Source organism: Trachypithecus francoisi, unplaced genomic scaffold (genome assembly GCF_009764315.1).
Source record: "Trachypithecus francoisi isolate TF-2019V2 unplaced genomic scaffold, Tfra_2.0 Lachesis_group17, whole genome shotgun sequence".
In the NCBI taxonomy this organism is placed as follows: Eukaryota; Metazoa; Chordata; class Mammalia; order Primates; family Cercopithecidae; genus Trachypithecus; species Trachypithecus francoisi.
Window position 1 is genome coordinate 5,330,440 of NW_022681462.1, and position 19,062 is coordinate 5,349,501.

The following is a 19,062-nucleotide window of genomic DNA, read 5'->3' on the forward strand; positions in this document are numbered from 1 at the left end:
CAAGTGCGCACTGCTGTGCCTGGCTTTTGAGACAGATTTCTAAAAGTGCATTACAAGTTAAAAGGCATTTGAAACAGGTTAAGTATCCCTTATCTGAACTGCTTTGGACCCAGAAGTATTCAGAATTTTTTCAAGTTTTTTTTTTCCCCTTTGAGACAGGGTCTCACTCTGCTACCCAGGCTGGAGTGCAGTGGTACAGTCCCAGCTCACTGCAGCCTTGATCTCCTGGTTCAGGTGATCCTCCTGCCTCAAGCTCCCACGTAGCTGGGACCACAGGCACGTGCCACCACACCCGTAATTTTAAAAAATTATTTGTAGAGATGGGTCTCCCTGTGTTGCCCAGGCTGGTCTCAAACTCCTGAGCTCAAGCAATACTCTTGCCTCAGCCTCCCAAAGTGCTGGAATTATACGCTTAAGCCACCATGCCCTGCCTCATTTTAACCATTTTTAAACATATAATTCAGTGGCATTAATTATGTTCACAATGTTGAATGTTGGCCATTCCTCATGTATGTTAACACACAGAATTCAAAACAGATGTCTACACAAAAATATGCACCTGAAGGTTTATAGCAGCATTATTCATAATAGCCAAAAACTGGATTCAAATGCCCATCAACCAAAAAACGGTTAATCAAAATGTGGTATATCCATTCAGTGGAATATTATTCAACTCTAAAAAGAATAAAGTATTGATACATGCTACAACATGGATGAACCCGGAAAACATTATGCTAAGTAAATGAAGCCAGCCACAAAAGGCACGTACTGTATGATTTCGTTTATACATACAATGTATACAATAAATGTCCAGAATAGGCAAATTCATGAAAACAGAAAGTAGATTAGTGATTGCCAGGAGCTGGCAGCAAAGGGGGATGGATAGTGATAATTACTAAATACGGGGTTTCTTTTTGCGGTGATGAAAATGTCGTGAAATTGGTGTGTGGGCCGGGCGCAGTGGCTCATGCCTGTAATCCCAGCACTTTGGGAGGCTGAGGCAGTGAATCACAAGGTCAGGAGCTCAAGACCAGCCTAACCAACATAGTGAAACCCCATTTCCACTAAAAGCAAAAAAAATTAGCCAGGTGTGGTGGTGCACACCTGTAAATCCCAGCTACTCAGGAGGCTGAGGCAGAATTGCTTGAATCCAAGAGGCAGAGGCTGCAGTGAGCCAAGATCATGCCTTTGCACTCCAGCCTGGGTAATAGAGCGAGACTCCATCTCAAACAACAACAACAAAAAACCCACAAGAAATTGCTGTGTGATGACTGCACAACTCTATGAATAGACTAAAACCACTGAATTGTTCCCTTTAAAAGGATGAATTTTCTGACCTGCAAATTATATCTCAATTATATCTCAAGGCTTTTATTTTTTTGAAAAATAACGAAGAGTTTATATTAGAAAAATTCTTTCAAAACATGGGATTTATGGAGGCAGAGTTAAAGGAACTCTTTGGTAGTATTAACTACTGCATAAAAGTGAAATTACTATTTTAAATAAAAAAATTACTTCTTTCACCCATATCACAAATTATACTTTTACACTATATGTTTATAAATCAAAAGCAATTATATCATAACGTACTGCCCCATAAATGAGTATGCTGTTAATTTGCACTTTCTAGTTGTAATTACTTATTGTATAGTTTCCATTCAGTATAAGGCAACCTGCCGTTTTTGTCGACCATGATTTCTGCACTTCATTCACTTTAGTAGAGATTTGTCCCAATAAAAAGAACTAATAGGAGATTTATTTCTTTTTAATAGAAGAAATCCATAAAGAAACACACTTTCAAAGGGCAACGAAGATATTAGATGGTATTTGTTGAAAAGCTAGTTACTGGGAATACTTCTCACAATACTGGCACATTTATTTACCCATTAAAAATATCCATTTACATTTTCTAATCAGTATTAGAAAACCAAATTTCATCAATCTCCTCAAGTTGTTTGGAATTTTAATATACTCTATGTACAAGTAAATTTTATTTAAAAATTAAAATCGAACATAGTGCAAAACCTTAAACGAATTCACAGCCATCATTACGGTTCTAATTGCAGGCTTTATCTAAAGACTGGAGAAATTGTGCTAAATTATATGGAACAAACTAGTGTTCACTATTTAGACTATCCATTAACTGCCAGTCAAACTAATAACAGCAATCTCTTCCCTAATTTTCCTGGTGCAGCTGTTTATAGAATATCCTGGGCGTGTTCATTTCAATAGATACATAATAATGCAGACATCCACAAATGAAAGCTGTTATTTTTTATTTTCAAATTTTCCTATGTACTGTAATATTTTTTGTACCTTGCATATTCAGTCACTTTCTTTAACTACTTTAAATAATCAGTAAATAAATTTAATTGCTACATTGTGGTTTTAAACTTAAAATCTATATTCTGAAGCTCAAATTCCAAGAAACCAAACCAAAAAAAAAAAAAAAAAAAAAAGCCGCCACAACAAAAATCCTTTGTTCTTTTAAAAGTACAAAATAAAAACAAATCTCCAGCAGAGACTGATCACATCTTTACTTGTGGTTCACCAAAGAATGCCTATGTAACATTTATACTTAGTTTTCTGTAATGGTCTTTTAAAATTAAAAAAATAAAATTTCATCAGCACTATCCAAATCTGAATGCAGTCATGCATCGTTTAAGTATGGGAATACACTCTAACGAGTTAGGTGATTTCATCACTGGGCAAACACCACCGAGCATATATAGTACTTACACAAATCTAGACGGTAATAGCCTACTATACACCTAGGCTATGTGGTATAGCCTAGTGCTTCTAGACTACAAACTTATACAGCATGTGACAGTACTGAATACCATAGGCAACCATAACATAATGTTAAGTATTTGTGTTTTTAAACATATCTGAACATAGAAAAGGTACAGTAAAAATAGGGTGTAAAATATTAAAAATGGTACTTTTTTTTTTTTTTTTTGAGACAGAGTCTTGCTCTGTCCACCAAGCTGGAGTGCAGTGCTGTACTCTTAACTCACTTCAACCTCCACCTTCTGGGTTCAAGCGATTCTCCTGCCTCAGCCTCCCAGGTAACTGGGACTACATACAGGTGCCTACCACCACGCCTGGCTAATTTTTGTATTTTTAGTAGATACAGGGTTTCACCAAGTTGGCCAGGTTGGTCTTGAACTCCTGATCTCAAGTGATCCACCTGCCTCGGTCTCCCAAAGTGTTGGAATTACAGGCATGAGCCACAGCACCAGCCATGTTTTTAACAAACCTTAAAATTTTTAAACTTAACTCTTTTAGTTTAAAATGTAAACACATTGTACAACTGTACAAAAATATTTTCTTTCTTTATATCCTTATTCTTTTTTTTTTTTTGAGACAGTGTCTCGCTCTGTCACCCAGGCTGGAGTGCAGTGTCATCATCTCAGCTCACTGCAACCTCCACCTCCCCGGTTCAAGCAATTCTCCTGCCTCAGCCTCCCGAGTAGCTGGGATTACAGGTGCACCCCACCATGCCCGGATAATTGTTTTGTATTTTCTAGTAGAGACAGGGTTTCACCATGTTGGCCAGACTGGTCCTGAACTCCTGACCTCAGGCAATCTGCCCACCTCAGCCTCCCAAAGTGCTGGGATTACAGGTGTGAACCACCGCGCCTGGCCTATATCCTTATTCTATCAGCATTTTTCTTTTCTGCTTTTACTTTTAAACTTTTTTGTTAAAAACTAAGACACACATTAGCCTAGGCGTACACAGTGTCAGGAACATCAAGGCATTACTAGATGATAGGGATTTTTCAGCTCCATTGTAATCTTACAGGACCACCCACCATCATATACGTGGCCCACTGTTAAATGAAATGTCGTTACGTGGCACATGACTGTATTTACCTTTACTGAGTACGTGACTGAGGCATTTCAATGCAAGACACATACACGAAACTATCTTTTGGTAATAGTATAACGCCAAGAACTCAGTCTTTTAAAACATTAAATTTTGGGGGGGAGAATAGGTACAAAACATTAATTTTAAAAGAGTTAGACTTACTGGTCTCCATCAGTAGTTCCTAGTAATTTGGATTTCAAGGAAAGTAAGACAAAAAACTAAGAGCTCCAATTTGCCAAAGGAGGACCTTATTTTAATAAAAAAATACATTAATACTAGAAAGCTAGAAAGGCCATAAATCCAGAATAACAGGTATCCTTTAAATTGGTAAGATTTAACAATAGGAAAACCTTATGCCAACCTCATTTTTCTTATTTTGACACATACTTGTGAAAACACTGACACAAGCTAGCAATATTTCCATAAGATTAAAAATATTGTTTAGGTCACCTTTGGGACCACATAAATTGAATGAACCTCGAAAATCAGCAACTTACAATTCCTGTCTAAGCCTTCTTATCTTGGCTTTAGCATCTGCCAGTTCCACCGACAGATGTTGTCGACTTTCTGTTCGCTTCATGCCTGGAGAACCACAGGGTGACTGTGCAGATGAAGAGGCATGGGGTAGAGAATGAAGACCATCCCGCTCTTCAGAGAGTTCTATGATAGTCTAGAAATAAACACAGAATCACTTTCAGTATTCTACGTATTAGCAAACTAAACATATCAACAAGATCCACTAGGTCTAAGAATTGCACTACGATATCAAAAACAATTCATTGGTCAAAAACATCTAAACTATCATATTTAGTTGTCATTCTTAAAAGTTCCATTCAACAGTTCATGCATGAGCTACTTAGTAAATGATACTAAACAAGATAATAATGTTTTTCCCTTCCTAGTTTTTTTCTTTTTATATTTATTTATTTATTTATTTTTTAAGTTCCGAGGTACACGTGGTAGGGTATGCATGTTTGTTACATAGGTAAATGTGTGCCATGGTAGTCTGCTGCACCTGACAACCCATCACCTAGGTATTAAGCCCAGCATGCATCAGCTCTTTTCCCTAATGTTTCCCCACCTGGCCTACCCCGACAGGCTCCAGTGAGTGTTGTTCACCTCCCTGTGTCCATGTGCTCTCATTGTTCAGCTCCCACTGAAAAGTGAGAATGTGTGGTGTTTGCTTTTCTGTTCCTACATTAGTTTGCTGAGGATAAAGGTGTCAAGCTTCATCCATGTCCCTGCAAAGGATATGATCTCATTCCTTTTTAAGGCTGCACAGTATCCTATGGTTTATATGTAACACACTTTCTTTATCCAGTCTATCATTGAGGGGCATTTGGGTTCATCCCATGTCTTTGCTATTTTTTCCCTTTCTAGTTTTTTTAACAAAAGAAATCAATTATGATGAAAATGATTAGATTAGACAGCCAATGGTGGAAAGGCATAAAAGACCTGCTGACATAGAAAAGAAATAAAGTGATTTGGCTGGCACTATGTTGTCCAATATAATAGCCAGTAGCATAGGTGGCTATTTGATTAAAAATTTTTTAAGTTAAAAATTCAGTTCTGGGCCGGGCACAGTGGCTCACACCTGTAATCCCAGCACTTAGGGAGGCCAAGGAGAGCAGATCATTTGAGGTCAGGAGTTCAAGACCAGCCTAACCAACATGGTGAAATCCCATATGAACCAAAAATACGAAAAAAGTAGCTGGGCATGGTGGTGCACACCTATAATCTCAGCTACCCGGGAGGCTGAGGCAAGAGATTACAATAAGCCAAGATTGCTCCACTGCACTCCAGCCTGGCTGACAGAGTGAGAGTCTCAAAAAAATAAAATAAAATAAAATTCAGTTCCTTAGTCACACTAGCCACATTTCAAGTGCACACAGCCATTACTGTATGCACTGGGACAGCCAAGAAACAGAGTCTTGGACAGCCCAGAAATACAATCTTAGACAGCCCAGAAATACAATCTTGCCATCACAGCAGAATTGGACAGCACTGCTCTTGAATTATGAACAGGGTTCTTGGAGGGTTCTAACAATACCTCAAAGGTTTAGCTTAATCTCTTTACTCTGCAGTAAGTAACTGAGGAACAGTGATTGATTTCTCCATAATCACACAGCTAGCTAACATGCCACGACTTCAGGCCAGCCTAACTCCACATCTTCTGCTCTCTCTAATAGCAGTTCCAATCTGCTTTCCATCTCAAAGATAGATTCCTTCCTTCCTTCCGCTTTCAGATTCCTTCCTTCCTTCTGCTTCCCATCTCAAAGACAGATTCCTTCTTTCCTTCCCTCCTTCCTTCCTTCCTTCCTTCCTTCCTTTCCTTCCTCCTTCTCCCCTCTCCTCCCCTCCCCTCCCCTCTTCTCTCCTCTCTGCCCCCCTCCTCTCTCTCTCTCTTTCCCCTCCATGGGACACAAACCTCCTTTTCATTTTCCTAAATCTAAACTTTAAGGGCTATATGTACCTATTCCTCCATTCCCCTAATTTTCCTTTTGTTATCTGTAAATTATCTTACTCTAAACCAATTTCTCAGGTTTTTCTTTCAAACTTCTCAAGCAAATAAACTGTCTTATATAGAAATTTCAGCTGTACTACTATTCAAGAAAGAATGGGTGGGGTTACCATCTTGGGATCATGAAATAAGCATCCTTGCTTTATTTTTCATCACCAAGTCTTATCTGCCTTCCCTGAATCATTATTCTTTTTTCCTAACATCTACCACAATTCATTTATTTATCCTCAGGATACATTTCAGCACCTGTATCAAGGTCTGTCTTACCTTCCTGCCTGTAACTATTGCTTTCCGATTCCAGTATGTCTGTTGATGAATCTCAGAATGTTACTTCCCATTTCTTTTTCTCCCTAGTAATTTCATGTCCACTCCTTATTCAATACATACAGTTTTCTCTAACAAAGGAAGCAATTTTTCTATTGTAGCATGCCTCCTTTACTGTCATTTTCCTATGTCACCATACCTACTCCTGAATCTTTAATCACTCAACTCCTCCCCGCTTTTACTCAGTCCAGAAGATTATTCCTGGCTACTTTAGTTTCTACTCAGCCTGGAATTATAATTAGGCCCTTAAATGTCATCCTTACTGTGCTGTTACTGACTCACTCTTTGCAGAAAAAGGAAAAAGGAATTAATATTTATAGAACTTGTGAGGGATTTTCCAACAAGATCTCATCCAATACTACAATTTGCAATAGAGGGATTATGCCAGTTTTAGACATGAGAAAACTTAGGCTCATATAGATTAAATAACTTAACCAAAGTCACCCAACCAATAATACAGATAGCAGAGATTCAAATTCAAGTTTGACTCTAACACTGTTATCTTCCTGACCCACCATCAGTTTTCTCTATTTTTGCTCCAAGATGATAAAGCTCTAGCAGAAAAACAAGAAGTTACGCAGTCCTACTACAGATCTTGCCATCCATTTTCAATTAAACTCTTTCCACTGCCCATCTATCCTTTTATTGAAATATTGCTGATCTCCTTTCAAATTTCCCTATGATGACTCTGTAAATGTATTACCTTTTCACTACTTAAGCCTCCAACTGCAAACTGCTATCATTACTTCCAATAAATGACCTCTCCTCCAATTTGCCAAAGAAACAAAACCACCTGGGATTAACTCCTTTCTTCTTATGCATTTTTTTTGCTCCTAATACATATTCCTTACTTAAACATTTCAACTTCTTTCTTCTTATTGGCTTTTTTCTCAGTGTTCTTCAAAGATATACAAGTTTCTTTTACTCGGGAAAAAAAAAAAATCACATTCCCTTCCTGGCACTTTTTGAAGGATGGTTCCTATGTACAATGACACTATTCAGTTCTATCCTTCTATCAGTGTGCTCATCCCAACTTCCCTATCTCTCTGTGAATAGTGTTATTAATTTTCATAGTTGACTCCATGTACTTGGAGTCAACTTTTATTTGTATATTTTCTTACTGTCTCAATTACCTTTAATCTTGCTTTCTAACATCTCCTGACTCTAACAAAGCTGACAGATAGTAGTAAGTATATAATATTTGTCTCATACACAAATAAACTAGCACTTAATTATATGCTAGCTCATATTTTGTAGTTACAAATAATGTAGTTTTCTCAATAAACCAGAATCAATCTTTCTTACACCTCCTTTGTATCTCTCAATCTCTAATTTAATCTAGCATAGTATTTTACACAAAAATGGGTGCTCAAAAATATTCAATTAAGCAATTCACAAAACTAAGAACAGGAGAAAATACAGGAGACAGACACTACATTTGAACTTAGTAGGTGGTGAAATGGCAATATCTATCAAGAACTTCCAAAAGTCAATGAACTACATATTACAAAATATTAAAAAGAAAGAAAGAAACCTAGTATTTTAAAAGTTAAGAGTTCCCAGAGTATTTTCCATTAAAGATTATTTAGATATTTTGACTTTTTTCTAATGGCAGTAACTTCTTGAGCTCAAGGTTTCCCATACATTTTCAAAATAGTCTGATGCAAAAACAAACAAAACAAAATAATCTGACGGCAAATGTTTTTAAAGCATAACTAATTTCATATGCCCTCCTACTCCTGTAGCATATGTGTAAGAATATATATAGGAATATATACTATATGCTACAGGAATATATATAAAAATGATATATATTATTTTTTGTACTTATCACTTTCACAATTTTATTATAGTTATTATTTTAATAAAATAACTTCCTTATTAGACTATAACAATCTTTGGTTCTTTTTTGAAATAGTTTGTCAGTTTTTTTGCTCCCAAGCACAAGACCTTGCAAAAACCAGTTGTTTCTTAATATATACTAAAGAATGAACATAAAAAGATACATCAATGCTAAAGACAAAAAAAAAACAAAACACAAAAACAGGTGACCTATTAATTCTACTTGTAGAACTCATTATTAAGGAAAAGAAATTAGAGATGTGCCCAGTACAATCATGGATTTAGGCAAAGGTATTACAGTATTATGTTTCTAACCACAGGCAGTGGAGTTAGATCTGGCAAATTACTTAACTACTTGGGGCTCAAGTATCTTTATCCATAAAATGGGGTTTTCATGCAGATTTAATAAAACAGTATGTGTTAAACTTACAGCACAAAGTCTAGCATAAAATAAACAGTGATAATAAAGAGATCTTAAATTCATTAAAAATCCCCATTTGGTTTTTAGTAAAAGGAGAGGACTGAAGACATACTTTTTCTATAGCATTAAGAACACAAAAGAGAAATGTTAAAAAGGGTGACCAAATATATACTTTTTAGACTGAAGTGAAACAATCATAACAAAAGCTAATCAAAAGAAAAAAAAGTTAAAGGGAAACTCTAAATAAGAACTTGTTTCAATCTAATATATGACACAGAATTACATTTACATGCCACCTTTACATTTGTCTAACATTTTTCACAATTTTTAAAATGACCTTTTCAAGTTAGTCTACTGGTAGCCCAAATTGAGGGAAAAAAATTTCCCAGATGATTGGATATCTCTCCCCCACCCTATCCCAGCTAGCAAGTTGCTTCCCAAGTATCTGAGACAGAAGAGTATGACTTTTTCTTCCTTATTTGAAAAACAAATTCAACAAAAATGCTTAATTGGCAGGATAACATATTTTAAAAGGGTTTTCAAACAATCATTCTATATAGTATTTCATATTCCTTTTAGTTTACCAGAGTCATGTAATGATAAGTATTCTGTTTACCCCGCATTAATCAATTCACTTAAATGGGATCAAACTTTTTTTTTTTTTGAGACGCCCACCCCAAGATCTAACATTTTATATGCACCCATCAGTCATATAAAACCAAAGTATAGGCTGGGTGCAGTGGCTCACACCTGTAATTCCAGTACTTTGGAAGACCGAGGTAGGAGGATCACCTGAGGTCAGGAGTTAGAGACCAGCCTGGCCAACATGGCCAAACCCTGTCTCTACTGAAAATACAAAAATTAGCCATGCATGGTGGTGCACGCCTGAAACCCAGCTACTTGGGAGGCTTAGGCAGGAGAATTCCTTGAACCTGGTAGGCGGAGGTTGCAGTGAGCTGAGACTGCACCACTGCACTCCAGCCTGTGCGACAGAGCCAGACTCCATCTCAAAAAAATTTTAAAAATAAAATAAAATAAAATAAAAGTATAGATTCTTAGAAATAATTCCTCAGAAACTGGAGGATACCTTACTGCAATACCTTTAACAACTTGAAATACAAATAAATATTCTAGAAAATGCATAGATCAGTAAAAAGACACTAAAAAATGATAGCATATAGCTAAATAATCTGATTGAAAATGAAATGATCTGAGTATCTCAGGATAAATCTGATGCATAGTAGGAATGTTTTCCAATTTATTCTTTCCTTCCTTTGGTCTCAATATCCTAGCTTTTTAAAAAATTTAATTGTTGCTTTAAAATGTTTATCTCCTATATTTTCTTTTTGTTTAACGCCTGAAGAAAAATTGAAAATTCACATCAGAACTGACTAATCCCTACAGAGACAAGAAAGTTTTATTCTGAAAAAAATGTTTAGGAATTTTCTCTATGTAGTCTTTCACTGGTCTCAAGAGTATTGATACAGACCTCTACAAATAAGCTCAAAACTGTCTCTCGCATATAAATGAAACTGATAAAAGTTATACATTCTGCAGAATGGCAGAGTACTTTGCTCTGCTATTAAGAAAATATTACCCACCATCACATGCATTAAAAGTCTAGACTCTTTAAAATTATAAACTGCTTTCAGACACTGCAGATAGAAAACTTGGTACACTTTTACTCTTTTTAAAAAGCAAAGTTCTGTTTTAACAGACTTAAAATAATTCTTTTTTTAAAAATCACACCTCATTTGAGATCTTTTGTGGGAAATTTTATTCAGAACACCTGTTATTCTCCTTTTATTAAAACTTACTTTTCCAACCTCAACATGTGGCAATAAAACTAAGAAATTAGCCTTAAGCAAATTCTTAAGCTTCACGGCAATGATTTTTCCAGTTACATCAACTATATTTTCAGTTTCACACTTTTGTATTGTTGCCAAAGCTGCGGGGATGACTTGAAAAACACACAGGAACAAAAGAATAATGTTAATTTAAAAGAAAAGGAGAAGAGAGGCCGGGCGCGGTGGCTCACGCTTGTAATCCCAGCACTTTGGGAGGCCAAGGCGGGCGGATCATGAGGTCAGGAGATAAGAGACCACAGTGAAACCCCGTCTCTACTAAAAATACAAAAAATTAGCCGAGCGTGGTGGCGGGCGCCTGTAGTCCCAGCTACTGAGAGAGGCTGAGACAGGAGAATGGCGTGAGCCCGGGAGGCGGAGCTTGCAGTGAGCCGAGATCGCACCACTGCACTCCAGCCTGGGCACAGAGCGAGACTCCGTCTGAAAAAAAAAAAAAAAAAGAAAAGGAGAAGAGAAAACCTAACTGCAATCTGTTTACTAGCAATTTGGGGTTCTTACACATCCTTTCAGGTTCCTGTGTTCCACACAAAAAAAGACACTCCTGTATTACCCGCCTCTAAGAATAGTATCATTTCTGAAAACTGCCTAAAGCTACTATTTTCTTTTTGGAAAGCAGACTTTCACAATATACTGAAAGAAATTTACAAACCTCTGAATGTTCATCTCTCTCATCTATAAGTCTTTTTAGATGCAATGCCATATTTTTCAAGAGTGGTTCTATGTCCTCCTGTGACATATCAGTCACTTCCATCCATTGCAGGTCAAACACATTTTCCTGATTATGAGTTACCTTTAGAAAAGTAACCGAAATAAACAACCAAAAAAGTGATTAATACTTAAAAATCTATTCCACTATAGTACAATATTAGCTCAAGTATTATATAACCCATATAAAATATGAAAGGCCAGCGTGATGTTAAAAGGAGAACATTTGAAATTAATGATGAAAACACTACAAATAAAAATTATTTTTAACTAAATATAATCCTTAAATGAATTAATATTCATTTTCTAGTCAAGAAAAATAAAATATTAATATTTAACTCAAGGCATTCTTAAAGGAAAGTAATGTTGATATATCCTGACAACTTCTTTAACAAAATCAACTGAATTTTGTAGATAAGACTTTTAATTTATTGTACTTGAATTCAAGAGCAAAAGGTTTTTAATCTTGTAGGATATATGTTATTGCATTGTTGTTATTGAATATCTAGGTCTTTATAGATTCTTTTTTTTTTTTTTTGCCTGGCCAACAGTGTTTATTTTTGTAATTTTTTTTTTTATTTTTTATTTTTTATTATACTTTAAGTTCTAGGGTAAATGTGCATAACGTTTATATCATGTATAACTCCCCAATGCAATCCCTCCCTCCTCCCCCCTCCCCCTGATAGGCCCCAGTGTGTGATGTTCCCCTTCCCGAGTCCAAGTGATCTCATTGTTCAGTTCCCACCTATGAGTGAGAACATGCAGTGTTTGGTTTTCTCTTCTTGTGATAGTTTGCTAAGAATGATGGTTTCCAGCTGCATCCATGTCCCTACAAAGGACGCAAACTCATCCTTTTTGATGGCTGCATAGTATTCCATGGTGTATATGTGCCACATTTTCTTAATCCAGTCTGTCACAGATGGACATTTGGGTTGATTCCAAGTGTTTGCTATTGTGAATAGTGCCGCAATAAACATATGTGTGCATGTGTCTTTGTAGTAGAGTAATTTATAATCCTTTGGGTATATACCCAGTAGTGGGATGGCTGGGTCATATGGTACATCTAGTTCTAGATCCTTGAGGAATCGCCATACTGTTTTCCATAATGGTTGAACTAGTTTACAATCCCACCAACAGTGTAAAAGTGTTCCTATTTCTCCACATCCTCTCCAACATCTATTGTTTCCTGACTTCTTAATGATTGCCATTCTAACTGTGTGAGATGGTATCTCATTGTGGTTTTGATTTGCATTTCTCTGATGGCGAGTGATGATGAGCATTTTTTCATGTGTCTGTTGGCTGTATGGATGTCTTCTTTTGAGAAATGTCTGTTCATATCCTTTCCCCACTTTTTGATGGGGTTGTTTGTTTTTTTCTTGTATATTTGTTTGAGTTCTTTGTAGATTCTGGATATTAGCCCTTTGTCAGATGAGTAGGTTGCAAAAATTTTCTCCCATTCTGTAGGTTGCCTGTTCACTCTGATGGTAGTTTCTTTTGCTGTGCAAAAGCTCTTTAGTTTAATGAGATCCCATTTGTCAATTTTGGCTTTTGCTGCCGTTGCTTTTGGTGTTTTAGACATGAAGTCCTTGCCCATGCCTATGTCCTGAATGGTACTACCTAGATTTTCTTCTAGGGTTTTTATGGTATTAGGTCTAACATTTAAGTCTCTAATCCATCTTGAATTAATTTTCGTATAAGGGGTAAGGAAAGGATCCAGTTTCAGCTTTCTACTTATGGCTAGCCAATTTTCCCAGCACCATTTATTAATAGGGAATCCTTTCCCCATTTCTTGTTTTTGTCAGGTTTGTCAAAGATCAGATGGCTGTAGATGTGTGGTATTATTTCTGAGGACTCTGTTCTGTTCCACTGGTCTATTTCTCTGTTGTGGTACCAGTACCATGCTGTTTTGGTTACTGTAGCCTTGTAGTATAGTTTGAAGTCAGGTAGCGTGACGCCTCCAGCTTTGTCCTTTTGACCTAGGATTGTTTTGGCAATGCGGGCTCTTTTTTGGTTCCATATGAACTTTAAAGCAGTTTTTTCCAATTCTGTGAAGAAACTCATTGGTAGCTTGATGGGGATGGCATTGAATCTATAAATAACCTTGGGCAGTATGGCCATTTTCACGATATTGATTCTTCCTATCCATGAGCATGGTATGTTCTTCCATTTGTTTGTGTCCTCTTTGATTTCACTGAGCAGTGGTTTGTAGTTCTCCTTGAAGAGGTCCTTTACATCCCTTGTAAGCTGGATTCCTAGGTATTTGATTCTCTTTGAAGCAATTGTGAATGGAAGTTCATTCCTGATTTGGCTCTCTGCTTGTCTGTTACTGGTGTATAAGAATGCTTGTGATTTTTGCACATTAATTTTGTATCCTGAGACTTTGCTGAAGTTGCTTATCAGCTTAAGGAGATTTTGGGCTGAGACGATGGGGTTTTCTAAATATACAATCATGTCATCTGCAAACAGGGACAATTTGACTTCTTCTTTTCCTAACTGGATACCCTTGATTTCTTTCTCTTGCCTGATTGCCCTAGCCAGAACTTCCAACACTATGTTGAATAGGAGTGGTGAGAGAGGGCATCCCTGTCTTGTGCCAGTTTTCAAAGGGAATTTTTCCAGTTTTTGCCCATTCAGTATGATATTAGCTGTGGGTTTGTCGTAAATAGCTCTTATTATTTTGAGGTACGTTCCATCAATACCGAATTTATTGAGCGTTTTTAGCATAAAGGGCTGTTGAATTTTGTCAAAAGCCTTTTCTGCATCTATTGAGATAATCATGTGGTTCTTGTCTTTGGTTCTGTTTATATGCTGGATTACGTTTATTGATTTGTGAATGTTGAACCAGCCTTGCATCCCAGGGATGAAGCCCACTTGATCATGGTGGATAAGCTTTTTGATGTGCTGCTGAATCCGGTTTGCCAGTATTTTATTGAGAATTTTTGCATCGATGTTCATCAGGGATATTGGTCTAAAATTCTCTTTTTTTGTTGTGTCTCTGCCAGGCTTTGGTATCAGGATGATGTTGGCCTCATAAAATGAGTTAGGGAGGATTCCCTGTTTTTCTATTGATTGGAATAGTTTCAGAAGGAATGGTACCAGCTCCTCCTTGTACCTCTGGTAGAATTCAGCTGTGAATCCATCTGGTCCTGGACTTTTTTTCGTGGGTAGGCTATTAATTGTTGCCTCAATTTCAGAGCCTGTTATTGGTCTATTCAGGGATTCAACTTCTTCCTGGTTCAGTCTTGGGAGAGTGTAAGTGTCCAGGAAATTATCCATTTCTTCTAGATTTTCTAGTTGATTTGCGTAGAGGCATTTATAGTATTCTCTGATGGTTGTTTGTATTTCTGTGGGGTCGGTGGTAATATCCCCTTTATCATTTTTTATTGCGTCTATTTGATTCCTCTCTCTTTTCTTCTTTATTAGTCTTGCTAGCGGTCTGTCAATTTTGTTGATCTTTTCAAAAAACCAACTCCTGGATTCATTGATTTTTTGGAGGGTTTTTTGTGACTCTATCTCCTTCGGTTCTGCTCTGATCTTAGTTATTTCTTGCCTTCTGCTAGCTTTTGAATGTGTTTGCTCTTGCCTCTCTAGTTCTTTTCATTGTGATGTTAAAGTGTCAATTTTAGATCTTTCCTGCTTTCTCTTGTGGGCATTTAGTGCTATAAATTTCCCTCTACACACTGCTTTAAATGTGTCCCAGAGATTCTGGTATGTTGTATCTTTGTTCTCATTGGTTTCAAAGAGCATCTTTATTTCTGCTTTCATTTCGTTATGTACCCAGTAGTCATTCAGGAGCAGGTTATTCAGTTTCCATGTAGTTGAGCGGTTTTGATTGAGTTTCTTAGTCCTGAGTTCTAGTTTGATTGCACTGTGGTCTGAGAGACAGTTTGTTATAATTTCTGTTCTTGTACATTTGCTGAGGAGTGCTTTACTTCCAATGATGTGGTCAATTTTGGAATAAGTGCGATGTGGTGCTGAGAAGAATGTATATTCTGTTGATTTGGGGTGGAGAATTCTACAGATGTCTATTAGGTCCGCTTGGTGCAGAGATGAGTTCAATTCCTGGATATCCTTGTTAACTTTCTGTCTCGTTGATCTGTCTAATGTTGACAGTGGAGTGTTGAAATCTCCCATTATTATTGTATGGGAGTCTAAGTCTCTTTGTAGGTCTCTAAGGACTTGCTTTATGAATCTGGGTGCTCCTGTATTGGGTGCATATATATTTAGGAGAGTTAGCTCTTCCTGTTGAATTGATCCCTTTACCATTATGTAATGGCCTTCTTTGTCTCTTTTGATCTTTGATGGTTTAAAGTCTGTTTTATCAGAGACTAGGATTGCAACCCCTGCTTTTTTTTGTTCTCCATTTGCTTGGTAGATCTTTCTCCATCCCTTTATTTTGAGCCTATGTATGTCTCTGCATGTGAGATGGGTCTCCTGAATACAGCAGACTGATGGGTCTTGACTCTTGATCCAGTTTGCCAGTCTGTGTCTTTTAATTGGAGCATTTAGTCCATTTACATTTAAGGTTAATATTGTTATGTGTGAACTTGATCCTGTCATTATGATATTAACTGGTTATTTTGCTCATTAGTTGATGCAGTTTCTTCCTAGCCTCGATGGTCTTTACATTTTGGCATGTTTTTGCAATGGCTGGTACCGGTTGTTCCTTTCCATGTTTAGGGCTTCCTTCAGGGTCTCTTGTAAGGCAGGCCTGGTGGTGACAAAATCTCTAAGCATTTGCTTATCTGTAAAGGATTTTATTTCTCCTTCACTGATGAAACTTAGTTTGGCTGGATATGAAATTCTGGGTTGAAAATTCTTTTCTTTAAGAACGTTGAATATTGGCCCCCACTCTCTTCTGGCTTGTAGAGTTTCTGCCGAGAGATCTGTTGTTAGTCTGATGGGCTTCCCTTTGTGGGTAACCCGACCTTTCTCTCTGGCTGCCCTTAAGATTTTTTCCTTCATTTCAACTTTGGTGAATCTGGCAATTATGTGTCTTGGAGTTGCTCTTCTGGAGGAGTATCTTTGTGGCGTTCTCTGTATTTCCTGAATTTGAATGTTGGCCTGCCCTACTAGGTTGGGGAAGTTCTCCTGGATGATATCCTGAAGAGTGTTTTCCAACTTGGTTCCATTTTCCCCCTCCCTTTCAGGCACCCCAATCAGACGTAGATTTGGTCTTTTTACATAATCCCATACTTCTTGCAGGCTTTGTTCATTTCTTTTTCTTCTTTTTTCTTTTGGTTTCTCTTCTCGCTTCATTTCATTCATTTGATCCTCAATCGCTGATACTCTTTCTTCCAGTTGATCGAGTCGGTTACTGAAGCTTGTGCATTTGTCACGTATTTCTCGTGTCATGGTTTTCATCTCTGTCATTTTGTTTATGATCTTCTCTGCATTAATTAGTCTAGCTGTCAATTCTTCCACTCTTTTTTCAAGATTTTTAGTTTCTTTGCGCTGGGTACGTAATTCCTCCTTTAGCTCTGAGAAGTTTGATGGACTGAAGCCTTCTTCTCTCATCTCGTCAAAGTCATTCTCTGACCAGCTTTGATCCGTTGCTGGCGATGGGCTGCGCTCCTTTGCAGGGGAGATGCGCTCTTATTTTTTGAATTTCCAGCTTTTCTGCCCTGCTTTTTCCCCATCTTTGTGGTTTTATCTGCCTCTGGTCTTTGATGATGGTGACGTACTGATGGGGTTTTGGTATAGGTGTCCTTCCTGTTTGATAGTTTTCCGTCTGACAGTCAGAAGGACTGTCTGTTGGTCTGTTGGAGATTGCTTGAGGGTCCACTCCAGACCCTGTTTGCCTCAGTTGAAAATGCAGAAATCACCGGTCTTCTGTGTTACTCGCGCTGGGAGTTGGAGACTGGAGCTGTTCCTATTTGGCCATCTTGCTCCGCCCCTGTAATTTTTTTTTTAATCATCGGTCTTTATAGATTCTGAAGATGACACTGTCACAGAAGCTTAGGAGAAAGGATTACCAATATAAAGATTTTTAAAAGAATGGAAAAGTTATGTAAGTGCCTTCCATTTCTCACTATAATTCTAATAATTTGCTTTAACTTTCATAATAGCAAAAATAATTACACTTCCAAGGATGGTGGCAAATTCCATAACTTGCAATACTTAGCATTTATTCAGAATAAAATAAAACCATGTAACTAGCGTAAAGCAAGTATGTCTCTATAATGGGAGACTACCAATAAAACTACATCTTGTAAAGTACTAATATGCTTATGGTTGATAATAATGTTACTGATAAGAAATCTGGGCTTTACGAATGCTAAATAAGAGAAAAGATTACAAAACACAAAAATCTTCTAAATAAAGAATATTTTAAATACTACCAATTTTCACTATTTAAAAATTTTCTTTTCCCTTTTCTAATCAACATGTAAATTTAACATACTCTAGTTCTAAAGTGTCTTTATAAGATTAAAAGCCCAAGAATAGACAGATACAGAAATAGCTTTTAAAATGAATCTTAACAAATTTTAATTTCAATTATTTGACACTGCACAATATGCCCGAGACTTAATTTTTTGTATGAATGCTACAAATCATTAATGTGTTTATAATTCAAGTAATATCTTTAATAAAAATTATGCTGTCTATTCATTCAAAAGAAAATCACTAGAATGACAATACTAAGCTTGTCATCTTACCTCACTATCGCTTTGAATTACAAGCAGTGTTCCACTTTCTGCTGTTTCCATTTACTGCTTTGTAATCCATTCTAACAAAGACATATACCTCATTCCTCAAATAACACTTTCTGCCCATGTCACTATAGAATAAAGGCAACAGTATATTTATAGTTAACACTGTGCCATGTGTAAGGAACTATCTCTAAAGACAAGACAATTTGTATAAAAGCAGGCTCCATATCTATTTGATCTTGATTTGTTCTTGCGTATACTATGACTTTTTAACACTTTCTGCCTATGTCACTATAGAATAAGGGCAACAGTATATTTGTAGTTAACCCTGTGCCAAACTTAAGGAACTATCTCTAAAGAGAAGACAATTTGTATAAAAGCAGGGTTCATCTATATTTGGTCTTGATTTGTTCTTGCTTATTATATTACTTTTAGGTACTTTAGGAGATAGATAAATAAATACACCACACGCTTCAAAAATAGCACATAAAATTGTATATATTACCTCTTGAATATGTGCGGCAACTGCTGCTTTTGTATCAAAATCTAAACCTTGAATTCTTTCAATAAATTCTTCTTTTTTCTGACACTAAAATAAATGAATAAAATAGTTATTCATACTTTATAGGGTATGGTCCTTAAAATGTTGTATATAACTAAAATTTATGAGGTTTGCTATATTTTGAAAAGTACAGTAAAAGTTTTGTTTTGCATTTAAATTGTCTAACATACTTACCTAATAAACAACAACTTAGAAATAATTATTTTAAAAAGCAAGGCACTGAAAATGCATACTATTTTTATGCTGGAAAGTTCTAAAGTGGGAAACCATTACACAAGCCATCTGAGGCTAGCACAAT

At 36.6% G+C, this 19,062-nt stretch overlaps 1 protein-coding gene across 10 annotated transcripts in view; it reads right to left on the reverse strand.

Moving 5' to 3' along the window:
- Positions 1-19,062, reverse strand: part of CCDC88A (coiled-coil domain containing 88A) — a 139,469-nt gene that overhangs the window by 68,902 nt on the left and 51,505 nt on the right. For all 10 annotated transcript variants that reach the window (XR_004443936.1, XR_004443931.1, XR_004443932.1 and 7 more), the window contains exons 6-8: positions 18,708-18,791; positions 11,494-11,634; positions 4,369-4,541 (exon numbers count right to left, since the gene is read on the reverse strand). Coding sequence is in view for 3 of the 10 variants with exons in the window: in XM_033239064.1 (XP_033094955.1) it covers positions 4,369-4,541; positions 11,494-11,634; positions 18,708-18,791 (398 nt within the window). In the remaining 7 variants the exon portion in view is untranslated. The remainder of the gene's footprint in view (positions 1-4,368; positions 4,542-11,493; positions 11,635-18,707; positions 18,792-19,062) is intronic.